Source organism: Hyla sarda, chromosome 1, assembly GCF_029499605.1.
Source record: "Hyla sarda isolate aHylSar1 chromosome 1, aHylSar1.hap1, whole genome shotgun sequence".
Taxonomy (NCBI): domain Eukaryota; kingdom Metazoa; phylum Chordata; class Amphibia; order Anura; family Hylidae; genus Hyla; species Hyla sarda.
The window spans coordinates 597,008,376-597,033,866 of NC_079189.1; the positions used below are offsets into that span (position 1 = coordinate 597,008,376).

Consider the following 25,491-nt stretch of genomic DNA (forward strand, 5'->3'; position numbering starts at 1 on the left):
ATGGAGCACTGCGTCACAAAACCATGACAGGACTTGGGATCCCTCTCATACTTTTCTGGAAGCGACTAACGGAGTTTGGTTCCGGAGGAGACTGCAGCCACGGGAGGCTGTACTGGAGCTGGAGGAGGCTGAGGCTGTTGCAGTTGTTGCTGAGCACAAAGCAACTGCTGCATCATGGCGGTTAGCCGGTTAAGCTGCTGGGCCAACTGCTGGGACTTAAGCACCACGATAGGTGCAAGATCAGAGTTATCAGGCAGAGGAACCCCAGTGTGATTCATGGCCGGATCTTGCTGTCACGCACCTGGATGGAGGCTGTCACGGAGCTGGAAGTGGATCCTCCATCTGTGTGGATGATGACTTGGACTGTATCAGGGAGCGGAGTCTAAGATGCCACTGGTTTTCACTAGAGCCGGATGGGCTTGCTGTGGCAGGCAACACTCAGGTCGCTACCCCCGACACGGCTTGACCACACAGGTAACTGGGCAAGATGAGGTACTGAAGGATGAGGCTGTAGTGTAGTCAAACGTAGCAGAAGGTCAAGGCAGGCGGCAAAGGTTCGTAGTCAAAAAACTTAGCAGGAAGGTCGGGATACACGGGAATGTCAAAAAAGGCAATGGGAACGCTTTCTCTCAGGCATGTGGCACTGAAGATCCGGCAGAGAAGTGTGGGAGGTACAGGGACTTATAGAGTAGTGTCAGGTGCTACACATAACTATGGGCGTACTGGCCCTTTAAATTTCAGAGCTCCGGCGCGCACGCGCCCTAGGAGACGGGTACACGTGCGCCGGAGCTGAGATGCAGTGGAGGAGGTGGCAGAGGAGCAAGGTAAGTGACGGGTCGGGATTCGCATGCGGGTGCATCCTACGATGTGAATCCCGGCCCCGCTGGGAACAGGGACAATGCGCTTGCGACCGACATGTGCGGCCGGAGGGCAGGCTGTAACATGAATAAATAAAGTACGTATTGCATCGAGATTGCGCTGGACATAATTTTGAGAATATCATTGCCTGGGGCTCAGGTACACTCCTGTCCAGAGCGCAGTAGTGGCGAGTGGGTGAGCTGTACACAAACTACTACATTGAACTAGCTAATACTGACAGGAAAACATCAATGAGTCCCTATCACACTGCAATGGATTAAATGGAGTCCAGGAGAAATGGGACTAATCAAAAGATGCATTGAAGGCAACAGAAAATTGAGGAAGACAAATAAGTCACAGGGGCCTGATGGGATACACCCAAAATTATTAAAAGAGCTTAGTGGTGAGCTAGCAAAACCGTTAATAGATTCATTTAACCAATCACGGCTAACACGAGTCGTCCCGGAAGATTGGAAATTAGCAAATGTCGTGCCCATTCACAAGAAAGGTAGTAGGGGGGAATCAAGCAACTATAGGCCAGTAAGTCTGACATCAATAGTGGGGAAATTAATGGAAACCCTACCAAAGGATAGGATTGTGGAACATCTAAAATCCCATGGATTGCAAGATGAAAAACAACATGGGTTTACTTCAGGGAGATCATGTCAAACAAATCTCATTGATTTTTTTGACTGGGTGACTAAAATAATAGATGGCGGAGGGGCAGTAGACATCGCATATCTAGATTTTAATAAGGCTTTTGACACTGCCCCACATAGAAGACTTATCAATAAACTACAGTCATTGAGCTTGGACTCCCATATTGTTGAGTGGATTAGGTAGTGGCTGAGTGACAGACAACAGAGGTTGTAGTCGATGGAGTATGTTCAGAGCAAGGTTTTGTTACCAGTTGTTTGCCTCAGGGTTCTGTACTGGGAGCAATTTTGTTTAATATCTTCACTAATGATGTCGCAAACGGTCTCGATGGCAAGGTTTTGGTCTTTCTGCTGATGACACAAAGATATGTAACAGGGTTGATGTTCCTGGAGGGATGCGCCAAATGGAAAAGGATTTAGGGAAACTAGAAGAATGGTCAGAACTCTGGGAACTGAAATGTAATGTGGATAAGTGCAAGATAAGCACCTGGGGCATAAAAACCCTCGGGCAGAATATAGAATATTTGACAGTACTAACTTCAGTATCTGAGGAAAAAGATTTAGGAGTAATTATTTCAGAAGACTTAAAGGTAGGAAGACAATGTAATAGAGCAGCAGGAAACGCTAGCAGAATGCTTGGATGTATAGGGAGAGGTATAAGCAGTAGAAAGAGGGAAGTGCTCATGCCGCTGTACAGAACACTGGTGAGACCTCACTTGGAGTATTGTGCGCAATACTGGAGGCCGTATCTCCAGAAGGATATAGATACTCTAGAGAGAGTTCAGAGAAGATACTAAACTAGTACATGGATTGCAGGATAAAACTTACCAGGAAAGGTTAATGGACCTTAAAGGGGTATTCCAGGCAAAAACTTTTTTTTATATATCAACTGGCTCCGGAAAGTTAAACAGATTTGTAAATTACTTCTATTAAAAAATCTTAATCCTTCCAATAGTTATTAGCTTCTGAAGTTGAGTTGCTGTTTTCTGTCTAACTGCTTTCTGATGACTCACGTCCCGGGAGCTGTCCAGCTCCTATGGGGATATTCTCCCATCATGCAAGGGATATTCTCCCATCATGCACAGCTCCCGGGACGTGACATCATCATTGAGCAGTTAGACAGAAAACTTCAGAAGCTAATAACTATTGGAAGGATTAAGATTTTTAATAGAAGTAATTTACAAATCTGTTTAACTTTCCGGAGCCAGCTGATATATAAAAAAAAAAGTTTTTGCCTGGAATACCCCTTTAACATGTATAGAGGAGACAGAGGGGATATGATAGAGATTTTTAAATACATAAAGGGAATCAAAACAGTAAAGGAGGAGAGGAGATTTAAAAGAAGAAAAACTACCACAAGAGGACATAGTTTTAAATTAGAGGGGCAAAGGTTTCTGCAGTAATATCAGGAAGTATTACTTTACTGAGAGAGTAGTGGATGCATGGAATTGCCTTCCTGCAGAAGTGGTTGCTGCAAACACAGTGAAGGAGTTTAAACATGCATGGGATAAGCATAAGACTATCCTTCATATAAGATAGGGCCAGGGACTATTGATAGGATTCAGATTATTGAGCAGACTAGATGGGACAAATGGTTCTTATCTGCCGACACATTCTATGTTTCTATCAATAAGCGATTTAGCTTATGGCACAGTGCATAAAGGATTACACATGATATTAAATAAGTAGTAGTAGAAAGATATGCTGGCATTTCTATTGATTAGAGTGCCAACCCTCCAAAATGGTATAGAAGCGTATAGATTGTCCCCTTACAATTGCCTAAATCTCTTCAAGAGCATAGGAGTGTTGTATAATGGCGGTCAGCTTATCAATTGTGAGGGAAGTGGCCGACTTCCAATGTCTAGTTACAGTTAGTTTAGCCATGACCAAGATTTAGCCAACTAATGATCTGTATTGTGTTGGGAAGTCAACTAAGTGCAAAAGAAGGAGGGCCAATTTAGGGGACAGGGTAAGGGTCAATCCTATGACCTTTTGTAGCAGGTTCCCCACATCACTCCAGTATGAGGAGAGCTCAGGGCAGGACCACAACATTTGTAGTTGCCTTCTTGATTGCCAGTACGCCAGCAAAGATGTAAACAAGTAGGGTAAATGCTATGTTAATGTGCAGGCGTGTAATACCAATGAAAAATAGTTTTAAATGCAGCCTATACACGAGTGGTGCTTAATAAGGAGGAGTTGATATATTTACAGGCTTTGGCCCAATCATGGTGCTAGTGGTAGTGAGCTCAGAATAATGGTCCATAATAGAATAAATTGGCCATAATCCTCTACTAGGTTTACTAAAATAATGAAAACAGGGTTGGGGTCATCAATGGACTGGGGCATGATCTGCATGGGCATCTCATTCTTAATAAACGAACTGTACTGTTGTACTGTATTCTATTAATCTGTATGTAATAATGTAGCCACTGCCAAATATATGGTGTTGGTGTGACATCTCAAGGCTGAAGCACACTGTGGCCCTCACACCAACTTGGTGACTCTCATGGCCTTGAAGGTGCGATCTATGCAGTTTGCTTACAGAGGTGTATGTAAGCAGCATAGAGCATGTAGAAGAGCAGGAACTCCTGTGTTTGACAGGAGTCCCTGCTCCTGTGCAGTAAGCTGCAATGCCATTTATGTTCTTTACTCTTGTTCCTTGTTCCAACTAATGTTCAGTGAGAAGCAAAGAATACAATGTACGGCCTGCTGCTCAGTACATAGCACACAGTACTGCACACAGTACATAGCACACAGTACTGCTGCTCAGTACATAGCACACAGTACTGCACACAGTACATAGCACACAGTACTGCTGCTCAGTACATAGCACACAGTACTGCACACAGTACATAGCACACAGTACTGCTGCTCAGTACATAGCACACAGTACTATGCCCTAACATAGCACAACAAAGAAATTATGGAAAAGCAAGGAATCACACATACCCTGCCCTAATGTATGCCTTACATGTGTCAGCCACCATAGAGGTATTTAAAGTTTAGACAACCAATCTAACGTTGGTATATTGGACATAATTTACATAATGTACAATCTGCCTACACATTATTGCTGTCCTGGTGCTCCTCATCATGGTACATGTCAAAGTAACATCCAAACAATGTCGGAACCAAAGTTTTCCCAGAAGATCATTGCCCATCACACTGCCTCCACGAACGTTCTTCCATATACTTCCTGGTGCCCTGTCTTCCTTGAGTAAGTTATGTATAATGGGGGTGGCTGAGACACTTAGCAAGTAACTTTCTAAGGCCCATGTTTCATGTGCTTGTTAGGATTCGGCTAGCTGGATGTGGATCCTCTGTGTCAGCGAGGGATTGGCGTGGACCGTGTCGGTGGACCGGTTCTAGGGATGCTACTGGTTTTCACCAGAGCCCGCCGCAAAGCGGGATGGTCTTGCTGCGGCGGTAGCAACCAGTTCGTATCCACCGGCAACGGCTCAACCTCACTGACTGCTGAGAAGGCGTGGGACAGAAGGACTAGGCAGAGGCAAGGTCAGACGTAGCAGAAGGTCGGGGCAGGCGGCAAGGTTCGTAGTCAATGAGGATAGCAGGAGATCTGGAACACAGGCTTTGGACAACACTAAACGCTTTCACTGGCACAAGGCAACAAGATCCGGCAAGGAAGTGCAGGGGAAGTGAGGTAATATGGACAGGGAGCAGGTGGAAGCTAATTAGGCTGATTGGGCCAGGCACCAATCATTGGTGCACTGGCCCTTTAAATGTTAGAGAGCTGGCGCACGTGCGCGCCCTAAGGAGCGGAGCCGCGCGCGCCAGGACATGACAGTCGGGGGCCGGGACAGGTGAGTGACTTGGGGTGCGATTCGCAAGCGGGCGCGTCCCGCTATGCGAATCGCATCCCCGCCGGCAGTGTCAGTGCAGCGCTCCCGGTCAGCGGGTCTGACCGGGGCGCTGCAGAGAGAGAGACGCCGCGAGTGCTCCGGGGAGGAGCAGGGACCCGGAGCGATCGGCGTAACAGTACTGCTCTTAAGTAAACCCCCATCAGTGTACAACTGAGCCAGAAGATACCTGTTACCTGCACCGATCACATTTTAATGACATATCTCATAGTATGTTGAATCCTCTCAGACAATAGGATAAAAATGAGACTCTATGGAGAATACAGAAAAGCATACCTTGAAGTTCTGGTGCTGTGAAAAGAAAAACACATGGTAAGAAGGTAGAGAACTTCAGTCAATATACCACACATTAATGTCCATACTATGATTAGTGCAATGGCTCGGTGTTGCCAGTTTTCTATATCCTTTAAAGTATTTTATTAGATTTTCAAAATACAAACATGTTTGGAATATCATAAATGCACAATAGGTACAAAGGAAAATAAAACACAGATAGCACAAGCAAGGCAGTGACTACTAGTGATGAGCAGCAGGGGCCACATTCGAATTAGCGATATTTCACAAATATATTGACGATTATTTGTCCTATGTTTGCGAAATTTGCATATTTGCTATGTTTATTCACTCTTTTCCCCATGCGGAAATTCGCATGGAAAATTCACGTAAAATTTGAATAAAAATGCGCATGTGAAAAAAAAGCAAAAAACTAATATTCGTCATTACGAATATATAGCACTATATTCGAAATATTCGCGAAATCGCAAAATGCCGATATTCACGATAAAAATTTGCATTACGAATATTCGTGCTCAACACTAGTCACTACATGTACAGTAAACAAATTGTACACTAGTCATCAAAGGGAAACTTGTGCTTACAAGGAAACATCGGATTAAATAGAGTAACGTATTATTATTAACAAAAGATTGTTGAGAACAATGAAAGATAAGGGCTTCGATGTAGAACAAGTAACAAAAACTAATAACACAACTAGAAAACCGCAGTTGGAAAATGGTTGGAGACGAGGTGAGTTATCCACTAGATAATACTGACGGGAAGACATCAATAAACAATATAGCTTATGGCACGGTGCACAAAGGATTACAGATTAGATTATCCAAGTAGTAGAGAGCTGTGCTGGTATTTCTATTGATAAGAGCGCCAACCCTCCAAAATGGTATAGAAAATGTTAGATTGTCCCCTTCCAATTGCCCAAATCTCCTCAAGAGCATAAGAATGTTGGATAATGGCGGTCAGCTTATCAATTGTGGGGGAAGTGGCCAACTACAAATATCTAGTTACAATTAGTTTAGCCATGACCAAGACTTTGCCAACTAATAACCTGTATTGTGTTGGGAAGTAATCCAAGTGAAAAAGGAGGAGGGGCAATTTAGGAGACCGGGTAAGGGTCAATCCTATGACCTTTTGTAGATAGAAGATTTCAACTATAATTTATGCCTGCTAGTAGACCTAAATTGTTGTAAACCACGCAGATTTTGTCTTTGTGAACATGCCCTAATGGTGCTTTCCTTGAGAAAAAGTGAATGAAAAAAGATACATCACGTCCATGACCTATTATTTTGTAATATGTCATAATTTTCTGCAATGAAAATTCCTTTGTAGAAAATATGTACTCAGAAAATGACATATTATATTATTCAAATCAAATTGTTATAAACATACTATTTTAAATATTAGCAGTTATATATATATATATATATATATATATATATATATATATATTCTATGTGATATTTATGTGATTGTCTACAAAATTCTAAATATTGCAGTTTTCATATAAGCCAATTCAGTAGATATAATAGACTGGGACATGATCTGCAGAGTCATCTTCTTCATAATAAAGGGTGTTGAGTTAATGACATGTCTATTGTTCTTATCTTAGGCATGGCAAATAGATGGGCAAGGGACACATAAATAGTACTGCAAATGTTCAGGCAACTGTTACATTATGCGCTCTAGCCCCAGCGGGGCTGGGACTCGCATCACGGGATGCGCCCATATGCGAGCCCCAGTGCATCACTCACCTGGTGCTTCTCCTGCCCCCGCTTCTGCCTCTCTGCTCTGGGGCGTGTGTCCCCGTCTCCTAGGGCGCACGTGCGCGTGCGCGCGCCAGAGCTTTAACCCCTTAACGACGAAGGACGTATATTTACGTCCTCCGCCGGCTCCTGTGATATGCCGCGGGGTCACACAGTAATCGGGTCGGTCCCGGCAGCCATCAATGGCCGGGACCCGCGGCTAATACAGGACATTACCGATCGCGGTGATGCCCTGTATTAACCCTTCAGACGTGGCGATCAAAGCTGACCGCCGCGTCTGAAGCGAGAGTGAAAGTATCCCGGCTTCTCAGTCGGGCTGTTCGGGACGCCGCGATTTCACCGCGGCGTCCCGAACAGCTTACAGGACACCGGGAGGGCCCTTACCTGTCTCCTCTGTGTCCGATCGGCGAATGACTGCTCCGTGCCTGAGATCCAGGCAGAAGCAGTCAAGCGCCGATAACACTGATCACAGGCGTGTTAATACATGCCAGTGATCAGCATGAGAGATCAGTGTGTGCAATGTTATAGGTCCCTATGGGAGCTATAACACTGCAAAAAAAAAGTGTTAATAAAGATCATTTAACCCCTTCCCTAATAAAAGTTTGAATCACCCCCCTTTTCCCATTAAAAAACTGTGTAAATAAAAATAAACACATGTGGTATCGCCACGTGTGCAAATGTCTGAACTATAAAAATATATAATTAATTAAACCGCACAGTCAATGGCGTACACGTAAAAAAATTCCAAAGTCCAAAAAAACGTATTTTTGGTCACTTTTTATACCATTAAAAAATGAATAATAGTGATGAAAAAGTCCGATCAAAACAAAAATGGTACCGATAAAAACTTCAGATCACGGCGCAAAAAATTAGCCCTCACACCACCCTGTACGTGGAAAAAGAAAAAAGTTATAGGGGTCAGAAGAGGACATTTTTAAACGTATACATTTTCCTGCATGTAGTTATGATTTTTTCCAGAAGTGCGACAAAATGAAACCTATATAAGTAGGGTACCATTATAACCATATGGACCTACAGAATAATGATAAGGTATCATTTTTACCGAAATATGCACTGTGTAGAAATGGAAGCCCCCAAAAGTTACAAAATTGTGTTTTTTCTACGATTTTGTCGCACAATGATTTTTTTTTCCCGTTTCTCCGTGGATTTTGGGGTAAAATGACTAATGTCACTGTTTGGTGACACAAAAAATAAGCCATAATATGGATTTTTAGGTGGAAAATTGAAAGGGTTATGATTTTTAAAAAGGTAAGGAGAAAAAAACGAAAATGCAAAAACTGAAAAACCCTGCGTCCTTAAGGGGTTAAGATTTAAAGGGCCAGTGCACTCATTAGTGTAATTCACCTGTGGCTCATTAATAAATTCCTCCACCCTCCCCACTTCCCTGCAGGATCTTTGTTGCCTTGTGCCTGAGAGAAAGCATTCCTAAGAGTTGCCTTGCCGTGTATCTGATCCTTTGCTCTGTGACCTGACCTTGCTCCTCTGCCGCCTGCCTACTGACCTCCTGCTACGTCCTGACTACACTACTGTGCCCCCTTCCATTGTATGTGTGCTCAGTCACGCTGGAGGGAACTGGGAGCAGGCTGCATGTCGACCTAGTGCTGCTGTAATTGCCCACTGGCCCCTGGTTTTTGCTTATTACGCACAGGTAGGTTAGCGTTAGGTCCCGTGCCATCTGAGAAACCTTGGCGTTGGTGTGCGGGCTCTGGTGTGTCCTTTATATAAGGATACACTGGAGAATGTCTCAATTTTAACATCAGTGTTGAGGGATTAGCCAATGTCACTATATACATCTACCACAGTAGTGCACCTAAATTTCTGTATTGTATTATTCTAATTGTTTTACATCCACACCGTTTATCTGGTGTAGGATTCTATTGTGGCACTTGTAGTCCGCTGCAGGCATCCTCCATTGTATGCATTTTTATGCTGGGGATCGCCCCTAGCAACGGACTACAAGGGCAGGATCTGCTCCCCCAGTATATATGCACAACTGCATTTGGGGTTGAGCACCTCCAGCCATTTGAGACCACGTTTTTTGTTGTTGTTTGTAAATTTATACGTGGAGGTGTGTAAACTCCATATGTTAATGCGCCTTGAACACTTTCCAGGCAGCATTAGGGTTGCACCTGTGAGGCCATGCACCTATATCAGCCAACTTGGGTGGGGCTTGTAGCCTCTCTCCCCCCTTCCATTGTATGTGTGCTCAGTCACGCTGGAGGGAACTGGGAGCAGGCTGCATGTCGACCTAGTGCTGCTGTAATTGCCCACTGGCCCCTGGTTTTTGCTTATTACGCACAGGTAGGTTAGCGTTAGGTCCCGTGCCATCTGAGAAACCTTGGCGTTGGTGTGCGGGCTCTGGTGTGTCCTTTATATAAGGATACACTGGCGAATGTCTCAATTTTAACATCAGTGTTGAGGGATTAGCCAATGTCACTATATACATCTACCACAGTAGTGCACCTAAATTTCTGTATTGTATTATTCTAATTGTTACACATCCACACCGTTTATCTGGTGTAGGATTCTATTGTGGCACTTGTAGTCCGCTGCAGGCATCCTCCATTGTATGCATTTTTATGCTGGGGATCGCCCCTAGCAACGGACTACAAGGGCAGGATCTGCTCCCCCAGTATATATGCACAACTGCATTTGGGGTTGAGCACCTCCAGCCATTTGAGACCACGTTTTTTGTTGTTGTTTGTAAATTTATACGTGGAGGTGTGTAAACTCCATATGTTAATGCGCCTTGAACACTTTCCAGGCAGCATTAGGGTTGCACCTGTGAGGCCATGCACCTATATCAGCCAACTTGGGTGGGGCTTGTAGCCTCTCTCCCCCCTTCCATTGTATGTGTGCTCAGTCACGCTGGAGGGAACTGGGAGCAGGCTGCATGTCGACCTAGTGCTGCTGTAATTGCCCACTGGCCCCTGGTTTTTGCTTATTACGCACAGGTAGGTTAGCGTTAGGTCCCGTGCCATCTGAGAAACCTTGGCGTTGGTGTGCGGGCTCTGGTGTGTCCTTTATATAAGGATACACTGGCGAATGTCTCAATTTTAACATCAGTGTTGAGGGATTAGCCAATGTCACTATATACATCTACCACAGTAGTGCACCTAAATTTCTGTATTGTATTATTCTAATTGTTACACATCCACACCGTTTATCTGGTGTAGGATTCTATTGTGGCACTTGTAGTCCGCTGCAGGCATCCTCCATTGTATGCATTTTTATGCTGGGGATCGCCCCTAGCAACGGACTACAAGGGCAGGATCTGCTCCCCCAGTATATATGCACAACTGCATTTGGGGTTGAGCACCTCCAGCCATTTGAGACCACGTTTTTTGTTGTTGTTTGTAAATTTATACGTGGAGGTGTGTAAACTCCATATGTTAATGCGCCTTGAACACTTTCCAGGCAGCATTAGGGTTGCACCTGTGAGGCCATGCACCTATATCAGCCAACTTGGGTGGGGCTTGTAGCCTCTCTCCCCCCTTCCATTGTATGTGTGCTCAGTCACGCTGGAGGGAACTGGGAGCAGGCTGCATGTCGACCTAGTGCTGCTGTAATTGCCCACTGGCCCCTGGTTTTTGCTTATTACGCACAGGTAGGTTAGCGTTAGGTCCCGTGCCATCTGAGAAACCTTGGCGTTGGTGTGCGGGCTCTGGTGTGTCCTTTATATAAGGATACACTGGCGAATGTCTCAATTTTAACATCAGTGTTGAGGGATTAGCCAATGTCACTATATACATCTACCACAGTAGTGCACCTAAATTTCTGTATTGTATTATTCTAATTGTTACACATCCACACCGTTTATCTGGTGTAGGATTCTATTGTGGCACTTGTAGTCCGCTGCAGGCATCCTCCATTGTATGCATTTTTATGCTGGGGATCGCCCCTAGCAACGGACTACAAGGGCAGGATCTGCTCCCCCAGTATATATGCACAACTGCATTTGGGGTTGAGCACCTCCAGCCATTTGAGACCACGTTTTTTGTTGTTGTTTGTAAATTTATACGTGGAGGTGTGTAAACTCCATATGTTAATGCGCCTTGAACACTTTCCAGGCAGCATTAGGGTTGCACCTGTGAGGCCATGCACCTATATCAGCCAACTTGGGTGGGGCTTGTAGCCTCTCTCCCCCCTTCCATTGTATGTGTGCTCAGTCACGCTGGAGGGAACTGGGAGCAGGCTGCATGTCGACCTAGTGCTGCTGTAATTGCCCACTGGCCCCTGGTTTTTGCTTATTACGCACAGGTAGGTTAGCGTTAGGTCCCGTGCCATCTGAGAAACCTTGGCGTTGGTGTGCGGGCTCTGGTGTGTCCTTTATATAAGGATACACTGGCGAATGTCTCAATTTTAACATCAGTGTTGAGGGATTAGCCAATGTCACTATATACATCTACCACAGTAGTGCACCTAAATTTCTGTATTGTATTATTCTAATTGTTACACATCCACACCGTTTATCTGGTGTAGGATTCTATTGTGGCACTTGTAGTCCGCTGCAGGCATCCTCCATTGTATGCATTTTTATGCTGGGGATCGCCCCTAGCAACGGACTACAAGGGCAGGATCTGCTCCCCCAGTATATATGCACAACTGCATTTGGGGTTGAGCACCTCCAGCCATTTGAGACCACGTTTTTTGTTGTTGTTTGTAAATTTATACGTGGAGGTGTGTAAACTCCATATGTTAATGCACCTTGAACACTTTCCAGGCAGCATTAGGGTTGCACCTGTGAGGCCATGCACCTATATCAGCCAACTTGGGTGGGGCTTGTAGCCTCTCTCCCCCCTTCCATTGTATGTGTGCTCAGTCACGCTGGAGGGAACTGGGAGCAGGCTGCATGTCGACCTAGTGCTGCTGTAATTGCCCACTTGCCCCTGGTTTTTGCTTATTACGCACAGGTAGGTTAGCGTTAGGTCCCGTGCCATCTGAGAAACCTTGGCGTTGGTGTGCGGGCTCTGGTGTGTCCTTTATATAAGGATACACTGGCGAATGTCTCAATTTTAACATCAGTGTTGAGGGATTAGCCAATGTCACTATATACATCTACCACAGTAGTGCACCTAAATTTCTGTATTGTATTACACTACTGTGCCGCCTGCCCTGACCTTCTGTTATCCTGACTACGAGCTGCCTTAACCCTCCTGTGCCTTGCATTTCCTCGGCTGCCTGTGTGGTTGAGCTGTGCCAGGGGTAGCGACCTGGGTGCCGCCTGCCGCAGCAAGTTCATCCCGCTTTGCCGCAGGCTCTGGTGAAAACCAGCAGCACCTTAGACTCTGCTTCCTAGTATGGTCTGGGTCATCTGCCACACAGTTCACGCGGATCCAGTCATTGCCAGTTTTCTATAAAACATAGAAAACACAATAGACTGGGACATGATCCACAGAGGCATCTCATTCTCAATAGACAGTGGGTGAGTTAATGCCATCTCTATTGTACCGTATGTTATTGATCTGTATGTAATAATGTAGCCATTGCCAAATACATGGAGGTGGTAGCAAGTAGATAGCAGTGGCTACATGCTGTTTCTGGAGGAGGGGGCTGTACTCATTCACTTACTGGGGACTGTTAGAGTCTAAATTCTCTGTCAATTGACTTTTATTTATTTATGCAGCCACAAATCAAACATACTCTGCACTAATGTATGCCTTACATGTGTTAAGAACCAGAGATGTTTTTAAGTAAAAAAATAAATAGCTATACAATTTTTTGAATGAACAAACAATTTTGCATCTAAGTCTTGAAACTAAATTAAATACATGAAACATTTAGGATAGAGCGTACCTGAATTAATGGCCATCTTAGCAACTGAAAGAGAAGAAGATAACAGTGACTAGATTAGAGAACAGTGTCTTGGATCTATAATAAAACCCATGTTACCCAGACTTACAAAGTTGCTGGGCTAAAGGACTGATAATTCCAAATTAAAAAATACACTTAACGTTAGAACCTACCCATGAATGTCATAGTTATTATAAACTGATCAGCCATAACATCACAACCCCCCCCCCCCACACCTAAAATTGTGTGGGTCCACTTCATGCCACCAAAACAGCTCTGACCCACTGAGGCCTAGACTCCTGTAAAGGACCTTTAAAGGAGTCCTCTGGTATATGGCACCAAGACATTAGCAACAGATCCTGTAAGTTATGAGATGCAGCCACCATAGATTAGACTATTTATTCCAGGACATCCTACAGATGATCGATCAGATTGATTTCAGGGTAATTTGGAGGCCAAGTAACCACCTTGATCTCTTTATCATGTTTCTAATTTCTGTACAGTTTTCATAGTGTGGCCAGGGCCATTATCCTGCTGAAAGAGGCCACTGCCATTAGGGGATCCTGCTACCATGATGGGGGCATCAGAACTGCAATAATGTTTAGGCAAATGGTACATAACCTAAACACCATTAGGGAGCACACCATGCTCATAAGAGTACATCATCTTTAAAATACGAAAGAAAGGGCAGATCACACTGAAGGCAAGTGTACATTGGTTGCACTGTCTAAAGTGCATTGTGCATAACAGTTCATCATTAAATTAAATGCAAGGACAAAACAGCCCACACATTTTTTTTTAATACTTAAAAAACACTTTGCACATAGCCCACAGAGAACTGACATGCAATGATCTCTGCCACCCCATTGCATATTAGACAGTGCAACCAATGTAATGTTGGTATATTGGACATAATTTACACTTGCCTTCAGAGTTCTTGACCTTTCTTTGTAGCTCTGTCTAAACTTATTTTTACCTATTGGTGTTTAGCTTTTGAAAATGGCACTCTATACATTGTGTGTATTAGATATTATTTAGGAGTTATTGCTAATAATACATGTCAGAGGCGTAGCGTGGGGGGTGCAGGGGGGGCTGGCCGCACCGGGCGCAACATCTGCGGTGGGCGCGCTCTCCGGGATAGGAATACTTCTTTTTATGTGCCCGGGCCGGCTCCCGTGTGTGGCTGCAGGCGGGGGCCGGCCAGAGCATATAAAAACTAATACTGTATACTAAAAACCAGGGGGCCTCCAGCTGTTGTGAAACTACAACTCCCAGCATGCCCAGACCGGCAAAGGCTGTCCGGGCATGCTGGGAGTTGTAGTTTCACAACAGCTGGAGGCCCCCTGGTTTTTAGTACACAGTATTAGTTTTTATATGCTCTGGTCGGCCCCCCGCCTGCAGCCACACACGGGAGACGGCCCGGGCACATAAAAAGAAGTATTCCTATCCTGGACATCCCTGTGTCCCGAAAAATCTTTTCGGGACATAAGGATGTCCGCCGGTCACTCACCATTCCCTGGCTAGCGCGCGTCCTCATTCGGTCCTTCGCTTCTCCGCCTCTATGGTTGTACGCACGGGACGTCACTGCCTACAACCATAGAGACGCAGGAGGACTGCAGGATCATCGCAGGAGGATGCGCGCTGTCCGGGGCCTGGTAAGTGACCAGCGGCGCGTCATCTTCTTCAGTGTTCCGGTCACCGCTCCCCAGTTCCTGGCACCTACTGCTATGGTCCATAGGCCATAGCAGTAGATGTGACCCTGGGCCGGAGGAGGGGTGACCGGATCACTGTGGGGGCAGCAGTACAGACATACAGCCTCCAGCCATACACTGTATATGGCTGGAAGCTGTATGTCTTTGGGGTGGGGGGAAGCTGCCTACTATTGTGGGGGAACTGCTGACCTAATGTGGGGGGGGGGAGCTGCCTACAAATGTGGGGGGAGCTGCCTAATATTGTGGGTTGGAGCTGCCTAATATTGTGGGGGAACTGCCTACTATTGTGGGGAACCTGCCTACTATTGTGGGGGAAATGCTGACCTAATCTAGGGGGGGCGGCCTACGATTGAGGAAGTTGGCTCCATCTAGCCCAGTCTTGGATCATCTCCAGGGTATGGTTCCATTTTGATGTTTAGTTTTTGTTCTTGATATTTTTTGTCGTTTACGATGGTTGTGAGACGACATATAATTGCGCGGCCCATGCTAGGTTACTACATTTGTAGATTTGTATTCATAGACCTGCTGAAAATGTGGAGAATGTGTAATGTTCGCACTCAATAAAGTGTTTGAAAATAAACTTGTATTTAGATGCATTTTACTTTAATTACATCAGTATTTTCATAACAAACAATACATGTGCTTAGGGGGTAAGGGTTTCTTTAACTAATCTAGTGGACGAGACTCGAGTGCTACAATCCACGGGTTAGGGGGCGCAAATTACTTGCCTTGCCCCGGGTGCTGACAACCCACGATAGGCCACTGATACATGTCAAAGTAACATCCAAATAATGCTTGAACCAGTGGTTTCCCAGAAGACCATGGCCCATCACACTGCCTCTGCGGGCGTTCTTTCCATATACTTCCTGGTGCCTTGTCTTCCCTGAGTAAGTTATGTGTAATGGGGGGGCTGAAATGTTGCAGACACTTAGCAAGTAACTTACTAAGGCCCATGTTTCATATGCTGCTCTTAAAGGGGTTATCCAGGAAAAAATGTTTTTTTATATATCAACTGGCTCCAGAAAGTTAAACAGATTTGTAAATTACTTCTATTAAAAAAAAATCTTAATCCTTTCAGTACTTATGAGCTTCTGAAGTTGAGTTTTTCTTTTCTGTCTAAGTGCTCTCTGATGACACGTGTCTCGGGAACCGCCCAGTTTAGAAGAGGTTTGCTATGGGAATTGGCTTCTAAACTGGGCGGTTTAGAAGCACTTAGGCAGAAAAGAACAACTCAACTTCAGAAGCTCATAAGTACTGAAAGGATTCAGATTTTTTAATAGAAGTCATTTAAAAATCTGTTTAACTTTCTGGAGCCAGTTGATATATATATATATATATATATATATAAATAAAAGTTTTTTCCTGGATAACCCCTTTAAGTAAACCCCCATCAATGTACAATTGAGCCGGAAGGAACCTGTTACCTGCACCGATCACATTTTAATGACATATCTTATAGTATGTTGGATCCACTCAGACAATAGGATAAAAATGAGACTCTGGGGAGAATATAGAAAAGCATACCTTGCGGCCGAGCTGCTGAGAAAAGAAAAACACATGGTAAAAAGGTGGAGAACTTCAGTCAATATACCACACATTAATGTCCATACTATGATTGGTTTAATGGATAGCTGTTGCCAGTTTTCCATATGGTTCAAAGTATTTTATTAGAAAATGTTCAAAATATAAACATGTTCAGAATATAATAAATGCACAATAGCTACAAAGAAAAATAAAGTATAGATAGCACAAGCAAGGCATTGACTACCTGTACAGTAAACACATTGTACACTAGTCATCAAAGGGAAACATCGTATGAAATAGAGTAACGTATTATTCTTCATAAGACTGATGAGAACAAAGAAAGATAAGGGCTTCAATGTAGAACGTGTAACAAAAACAAATAACACAACTAGAAAACCGCAGGTGGAAAATGGTTGGAGACGAGTTGAGTGGTCCACTAAGTAATACTATTCTCAAAGATGATGTCCAGCACAATCTCAATGCAACACGTACTTTATTTATTCAGCAGTTAGACATACATGGGGTGGTGCTAATTAAACGGGCCAAAAATGAATCACCATATTTAATAGAATGATATCGGACATCTTGTATATGTCCGCCATATTGTGTATACTGTATAGACCAAGGGTCTCGAACTCCTGGCCCGTGGGCCATTTGCGGCCCAAGGAACGAAAGTTTGTGGCCCGCACCAGGTATGTGTCATTTGTATTGCCTGACGCCCAGGACATACAGTTCCGGGTGCCAGGCAGGTAACTTCTTCAGGCATTTAGCCGGAAGGCTTCACTTACCCCGCCCTCCTCACAGAAAACTTGCTTCCAGTTCTTCCTCCTAATATATAGTCTAGCGAGATCATAAAACACTGCTATTTGTCTTAATGTCTTCTCAAAGTCATGTTTAGAAAATAGTCCAGAATGGGGCGGAAGTATATTACATTTCTTCCATGGATTTGCTCATTCTTGGAATCAGGTGATTTGTAGTTGGTTAGAAGGGGGCGGGGAGTGTATATATAGCATTCCATATTGATGTCTATGATTAGATTGCCCATCTTGATATCGTAAGGTTTCCTCTGAACACGGTGATATGTAACCTTTTTCTTATATGATAATGCTAACCTAGTAGCTTTTAACAAGTTACTTACTACTCACATGTAATTGTTTACTAACATATCTAATTGATATTCATTTGCATATATCATTGTTTTTATTACTCATTTATGTTTATATATTTAGAACCAATACATCTGCATACTTTTATAATACCTGTTTATTATTGTATATTGCAAAACTACATCCTTAACCCCTTAAGGATGGACCCATTTTTACCTTAATGACCAGGCTCTTTTTTTTTTAAAATTTGACGTGTCCCTTTAAATGGTAATAACTTTAGAACGCCTTTTCTGAGCGGAGCAATTCTATCCTTTTTTCGTGACATATTGTACTTTTATATAAGTGGTGCATTTTTGTTGACACATACAGCAATTTTTGTGAAAAACTCCAAAATATTGGGAAAAACTGGAAAATTTCTGCCATTGTTTTAAGCTCTTCCGCTAGCCGGTTGGGGACGGACCGGGATGCCTGCTGAAAACATTCAGCAGGCATCCCGGCACATCGCCCAGGGGGGTCCTGAGACCCCCCCCATGTCGGCGATCGCAGAAAATCGCATGTCAATTCAGACATGCGATTTTCTGCTATTCCGGGCTGATCGGGTCTCTGGTGACCCGATCACCCGGAAAACAGGGATGATTGGAGCTGTCAGTGACAGCCCCGATCATCCTGAGGGCTAGGAGTGAGGTCGCAGTGCTGCGATCTCCTCCTATCTCCTGCCATTGGTCGGAACTGATTCTGACCAATGGCAGAGCAGGACAGTGGGTTGCCATGGCAACCCCCTGTTCTGCCCACCCCTGGATGTCGAGGGGAACATGGACAGAAGATGGAGGCCTGGGGACCCCCCCGATCTTCACTGAAGACTGCTGGATCCTGGCTCAGGTAGGGAAGCGACGGTGGGGGGGGGGGGGGGGAAGTGAAAGTAAAACTATCTTTACTGTGGCAACCACTAGGAAGGCCAAACTGCAACTCCTAGCATGCCCAGACAGCCAAAGGCTGCCTGGGCATGCTGGGAGTTGTAGTTTTGCAACATCTGGAGGGTCACAGTTTGGAGACCACTGTTACAGTGGTGTCCAAACGGTAGCCCTCCAGATGTTGCCAAACTACAACTCTCAGCATGCCTAGACTGCCCAGGCATGCTGGGATTTGTAGTTCTGTAACATCTGTCCCTTCAGATTTAGCAATTTTCATGACATTTTTGAAAATTGCTGCTCTACTTTGAAGCCCTCTAATTTTTTCAAAAAGCAAAAATATGTCCATTTTATGATGCCAACATGAAGTGGACATATTGTATTTTTGAATAAAAATATTCATCCATTTTCCTTACAATTAGAGAGCTTCAAACTTAGAAAAATGCTAAATTTTCAAAATTTTCATGACATTTTGGGATTTTTCACCAAAGAAGGATGCAAGTAACGCCGAAAATTTACCACCAAAATAAAGTTGAATATGTCACGAAAAAACCAATATTCGGTAAAAGCGTTTTCGAGTTATTAATTCGTAAAGCGACAGTGGTCAGAATTGCAAAAAAGGGCTCAGTCCTTAAGGTGAAAAAGGGCAAAAAAGTGATGTTATATATATTCTGTGTGTCAGTACGATTATGACAATACCCATTTTATATGGCTTTCTATGTACTTTTTCCTTTTCTGAGCAAAATTATTTTTCTGCCATTCATATTCCAACAGCCGTAACTTTTTTATTTTTCATCCGACGCCATTGAGTAAAGGCTTAATTTTTGCGAGATGAACTGTATTTTGGTATCATTTTTGCGATACATGCTACCTTTTGATCTTTTTTATTCCGCTATTTGTACCAAAATTGGCAAATTTTGCGCTTTTTTGTTGTATTTCTTTTACGGGGTTCAGCGTACGGGATAATTTACATTATAGTTTTATAGTACATGTCATGACGTGGCAATACCTATTATGTATATGATTTGTGTTTTTGATCTTTTTTTTTAATGATAATACAGGGCTTTTATTGGGAAAGATGCATTTTTTTATTTCTTTTTTTTACACTTCATACTTTTATTGAATAACTTAAAATTTTTTTTTTTTTAACGCTTTTTACTGCAGCACAGTATGACCCGATCAGCTGCACACACTACAGCCTGTTTTATCCAGCCTGTGGCTGGATCTCACAGGCTTCCGTAGCAGCCAGACTGGAGGTCATGATCTGACCTCCTGCTGCCATAGCAACCAACGGCGACCTGCGATCCTTTCGCGGCATCGCCATTGGTGAACAGGGGGAGCGCGTTCCCCCTGTCAATACCATAGATTCCGTGATCAGGATTGATCACGGCATCTATGGGGTTAATGCTGCCAGGACCAGCACAATCGCGGCCCCAGCAGCTGCGCCGGGACTCCGGCTGTGATTGACAGCCGGGTCCCGCCGCCCATCTCCTGCGCTGCCCACGGCAGTGCAGGAGATCGCTAGGATGTATGCATACGTCCCAGTGCGCGAACGTGTCGGATGCTGGGACGAAGGCATACGTCCCATAGCGGGAAGGGGTTAAGCGTTAATGTCATCCTGTCATAAAAAGAACTTGTTGATATCTGAGGAAATAGTCGGACTCAGAGGTGAAATGTATTGATTGGCTTTGTCTACAATTCTTTTGATAATTTTCAAAATGTAAAATTTTTCATAATTAATATTTTTATGACCATAATTCATAATTGAGTTTTTACCGCACGACAAGATAAAGGCACTGCTGAGATATGATTGTGAGATGACAAATTAATGGTTTAACGCTATTTTTGTTTGGAAGTCATTTTGCAATATTACTAATTATGGCTGTGTTATAGGGTGTGGTTATGCCATATGTACCGTATTTTTCGCCGTGTAAGACGCACTTTTTCTTCCCCAAAAGAAAAAGTTGGTGCGTCTTATACGGCGAATACACCCCTATCGCGGCGGTCCCTGGGGCCATCAACGGCCGGGACCTGCGGCTAATACAGGACATCACCGATCGCGGTGATGCCCTGTATTAACCCTTCAGACGTGGCGATCAAAGCTGACCGCCGCGTCTGAAGGGAAAGTGACACTAACCCGGCTGTTCAGTCGGGCTGTTCGGGACCGCCGCGATTTCACCGCGGCGGTCCCGAACAGCCCGACTCAATAGCCGGGTTAGTGCTTACAGGACACCGGGAGGGACCTTACCTGCCTCCTCGGTGTCTTCTCCGTTCAGGGATCCCCTGTATGGCCGGCGCTCTCCTTCCTCGTCATCACGTCGTCACGTACGTGCGTCGGCGTGCGTAACGACGTGATGGCGGCGACGGAGAGCGAGGATACCCGGCCGGCAGCAGAGACGTTCCGGAGCGACGGGGACACGGCGACAGCGATGGAGCGACATCCAGGGCAGCGGTGACGTGGTGGAGCGGCGGGGACACGTGAGTATTACCTCCTATGCAGTGGTCTTCAATCTGCGGACCTCCAGATGTTGCAAAACTACAACTCCCAGCATGCCCGGACAGCCAACGGCTGTCCGGGCATGCTGGGAGTTGTAGTTTTGCAACATCTGGAGGTCCGCAGGTTGAAGACCACTATTGGGTTCAAAATCTTTATTTTTTTTAGATTTTGCACCTATAAATTGGGTGCGTCTTATACGCCGGTGCGTCCTATAGGACGAAAAATACGGTAGTTTGGTTATTGTAAACTTTTTTTAATGAGTACGCCATCTAGTGGTTGTTAAGGTAACAGCGAGTCCACTGGCATCAGAATGCCTAAAGCCAGATCACGTATACAAACCCTTAGAAGGGCGTGGTCTACACATAGTCAATATCACTGTCTGGTACTGAAGGGGTTATACCCATTGCAGAACCACGGATGAGTTTGTTGCTAATAAGGTGTTATTACACAAATGCAACTAGAGCATAACAAGTAAATCATCTGCAGGAAGTTGTTTTGTCTATGCTAAACACAACTGATTTTTATAATCGCCTGAAATTAATTGTAAAATTGTCCCAAGATGTTCAGATGTGAATTGTATTGATTGGCTTTGTCTACATTTCACCAGGTCCTAAATTTTGATAATTTTGAAGATTTAAAAAAATTAAAAAATTTCATAATTTATATTTTTATGACCATAATTCATAATTGAGTTATTACCGTACGACAATGGTGATGCACAAGTGACGTGTTTCAGCCACAGTTTGCGGCCTTAGTCATACTTAGTATGACTAAGGCCGCATACTGTGGCCGAAACGTGTCACTTGGGCATCACCATATATGTCTAACTGCTGGATAAATAAAGTACGTATTGCATCGAGATTACGCTGGACATCATCTTTGAGAATATCATTGCCTGGAGTACAGGTCCAGTCCTGTCCAGAGCGAAGTAGTGGCGAGTGGGTGAGCTGTACACAAATTACTAGGTTGAACTAGCTAATACTGACAGGAAAACATCAAGGATTATACATTAGATTAAAGGGGTACTCCGGTGAAAACCTTTTTTCTTTTAAATCAACTGGTGGCAGAAAGTTAAACATATTTGTAAATTACTTTTATTAAAAAATCTTAACCCTTCCTGTACGTATTAGCTGCTGAATGCTACAGAGTAAATTATTTTCTTTTTGGAATGCTCTCTGATGACATCACGAGCACAGTTCTCTCTGCCGACGATATTATAATAAGAATAACGCTTTATTTATTGTTGTCCTTAGTGGGATCTGAACCCAAGTCCCCAGCACTGCAAGGCAGCAGTGCTAACCACTGAGCCACCATACTGCCCTTAGCATACATCTGCTATGCATCTGCTCTGCATGGTTGCTAAAATGGACAGAGATGTCAGCAGAGAGCACTGTGCTCGGGATGTCATCAGTGTTCCAAAAAGAAAGGAATTTCCTCTGTAGCATTCAGCAGCTAATAAGTACTAGAAGGATTAAGATTTTTTAATAGAAGTAATTTACACATATGTTTAACTGTCTGCCACCAGTTGATTTAAAAGAAAAAAGGTTTTCACCGGAGTACCCCTTTAAATAAGTAGTAGTAGAAAGATATGCTGGCATTTCTATTGATTAGAGTGCCAACCCTCCAAAATGGTATAGAAGCGTATAGATTGTCCCCTTACAATTGCCTAAATCTCTTCAAGAGCATAGGAGTGTTGTATAATGGCGGTCAGCTTATCAATTGTGAGGGAAGTGGCCGACTTCCAATGTCTAGTTAAAATTAGTTTATCCATGACCAAGATTTAGCCAACTAATGATCTGTATTGCGTTGGGAAGTCAACTAAGTGCAAAAGGAGGAGGGCCAATTTAGGGGACAGGGTAAGGGTCAATCCTATGACCTTTTGTAGCAGGTTCCCCACATCACTCCAGTAGGAGGAGAGCTCAGGGCAGGACCATAACATTTGTAGTTGCCTTCTTGATTGCCAGTACGCCAGCAAAGATGTAAACAAGTAGGGTAAATGCTATGTTAATGTGCAGGCGTGTAATACCAATGAAAAATAGCTTTAGATGCAGCCTATACACGAGTGGTGCTTAATAAGGAGGAGTTGATATATTTACAGGCTTTGGCCCAATCATGGTGCTAGTGGTAGTGAGCTCAGAATAATGGTCCATAATAGAGTAAATTGGCCATAATCCTCTACTAGGTTTACTAAAATAATGAAAAAAGGGTTGGGGTCATCAATGGACTGGGGCATGATCTGCATGGGCATCTCATTCTTAATAAAGGAAAAGATAAGGTGCACAGCTATTATATTGCAATTGGTATTGAGTTTTATTAAGTATCACAAACACACACAATTAAAACCACTTAAAAAAAGGGGGTCCAAAACAACACATTGAGCACCCTTAGCCACGGAGTGGGATCCCCAAACCCCAGGGGTTCCCCCCCAAGAAAAGGACACCCGTGTGATATCAATATTATAAGTGTTAACACTCTCTCAAGACTAAAGCACCTGTACGAAATATACAATAAATATAAAGGTAATGAACTATAGCAGCTATACAATCATATACAAGTGCATGCCAGAGTTTAAAGGGCAATATTCCATAACAAAATAATCCCCCAATATCCCACCACACCCCTATCCTTCAATTCCCTGGTTGAACTTGATGGACGTAAGTCTTTTTTCGACCGTACTATGTAACTATATATACATGCTCATGGCATAAGAAATGTAAGACATAGCAGCTATCAAGTCATAGACATAAACAAAAATTGCACAGCCAAGAGAGAGAAATATAATCGATGAATCACAAATTCGTCATATAGCGTGTCCCCCCCAAAAAACACAGGTCCCCACGAGTTCCGTCATTATCAGTGACTTCCTCAGGGGCACATCTCAAGGCTGAAGCACACTGTGGCCCTCACATCTACTTGGTGACTCTCATGGCCTTGAAGGTGCGATCAATACAGTTTGCTTAGAGAGGTGCATGTAGAAGAGCAGGAACTCCTGTGTTTGACAGGAGTCCCTGCTCCTGTGCAGTAAGCAGCAATGTCGCTTATATTCTTTACTCTTGCTCCTTACAACTAATGTTCAGTGAGAAACAAGAATATGGTGTATGGCCTTGAAGGTGCGATCAATACAGTTTGCTTAGAGAGATGCATGTAGAAGAGCAGGAACTCCTGTGTTTGACAGGAGTCCCTGCTCCTGTGCAGTAAGCAGCAATGTCGCTTATATTCTTTACTCTTGCTCCTTACAATGTTCAGTGAGAAACAAGAATACAGTATATGGCCTTGAAGGTGCGATCAATACAGTTTGCTTAGAGAGGTGTATGTAGAAGAGCAGGAACTCCTGTGTTTGACAGGAGTCCCTGCTCCTGTGCAGTAAGCAGCAATGTCGCTTATATTCTTTACTCTTGCTCCTTACAATGTTCAGTGAGAAACAAGAATACAGTATATGGCCTGCTGCTCAGTATATAGACTTCATGATGCCCTAACATAGCAAAACAAAGAAATTAAGGAGGAGCAGGGAATCACACATACCCTGCCCTAATGTATGCCTTACATGTGTCAGCCACCAGAGAGGTATTTCAAGTTAAAAATAAATAAATATCTGTAACATTTTCTGAAAGAAGAAACATATTACATCTTACATGTAATTCCTGAAAGTAAGTTAAAGATATGAGGCATTTAGGATAGAGCGTACCTGACTTTCTGGCCATCGGAGCAGCTGAAAGAGAAAAAGATCACAGTGATTAGACCATAAAACAGTGTCTTGGATCTATATAAAATAAAAACCATGATACCCAGACTTACAAAGGAACATATCGGGGCTAAAGGACAGACAATTTCAAATAAAAAATACACTGAACTTCAGTGGGGGTCCACCTAAACAGCTCTGATCCATTGAGGCCCGGACACGTCTAATGGACCTCTAAAGGAGTCCTCTGGTATCTGGCACCAAGACATTAGCAGCAGATCCTGTAAGTCCTGTAGGTTTTGAAGTGTAGAACTTTTTTTTCATAGAAGCTCAGACTGAGTTCTGGGTAAGGCTGGGTTCACACCACGTTTTTCAAATACGGTAACCGTATACGGTTTTCCGCCAAAAAACGTATACGACCGTATCCGAAACCGTATGCATAGAGAATGCATTGTAAACCGTATTCCAAATGTTGTGTACGGTTGCATCCGTTTTGCCTCGGATACGGTTTTGCCGATTTTTCAACCGTAGGCAAAAACGCTGTCGACCACGTTTTTGCCTCCGGTTGGAAAACCGTATGTGAACCGTATGCGGTTCTTTTAACATTGTTGTCTATGAGAACCGTACACAGAATTTCAGAATACGGTTGCACACGGTTTTTCTAATCCGTTTTTGGAGTTGACACATGCGCAGATTGGAATTTCAATAGAACAATAGTAACTTTATTAAATTGGCGGAAAACTAATTCCAACAAAATAGCAAAACCGTTGGCAAAAACTGATGCAAACTGATGGAACCGTAC

The 25,491-nt window shown here is 43.8% G+C and overlaps 1 protein-coding gene across 5 annotated transcripts in view; it reads right to left on the minus strand.

The window, feature by feature from the left end:
• The window catches only part of LOC130295933 (von Willebrand factor A domain-containing protein 5A-like), a 159,136-nt gene that overhangs the window by 25,536 nt on the left and 108,109 nt on the right, over positions 1-25,491 (minus strand). For 3 of the 5 annotated variants that reach the window (XM_056547271.1, XM_056547308.1, XM_056547298.1), the window contains 4 exons: positions 24,696-24,719; positions 16,500-16,514; positions 13,267-13,290; positions 5,669-5,683 (listed from right to left, as the gene is read on the minus strand). In XM_056547271.1, the coding sequence (XP_056403246.1) occupies positions 5,669-5,683; positions 13,267-13,290; positions 16,500-16,514; positions 24,696-24,719 (78 nt within the window). The remainder of the gene's footprint in view (positions 1-5,668; positions 5,684-13,266; positions 13,291-16,499; positions 16,515-24,695; positions 24,720-25,491) is intronic. The other 2 variants (XM_056547289.1, XM_056547279.1) reach the window with 2 other exon arrangements.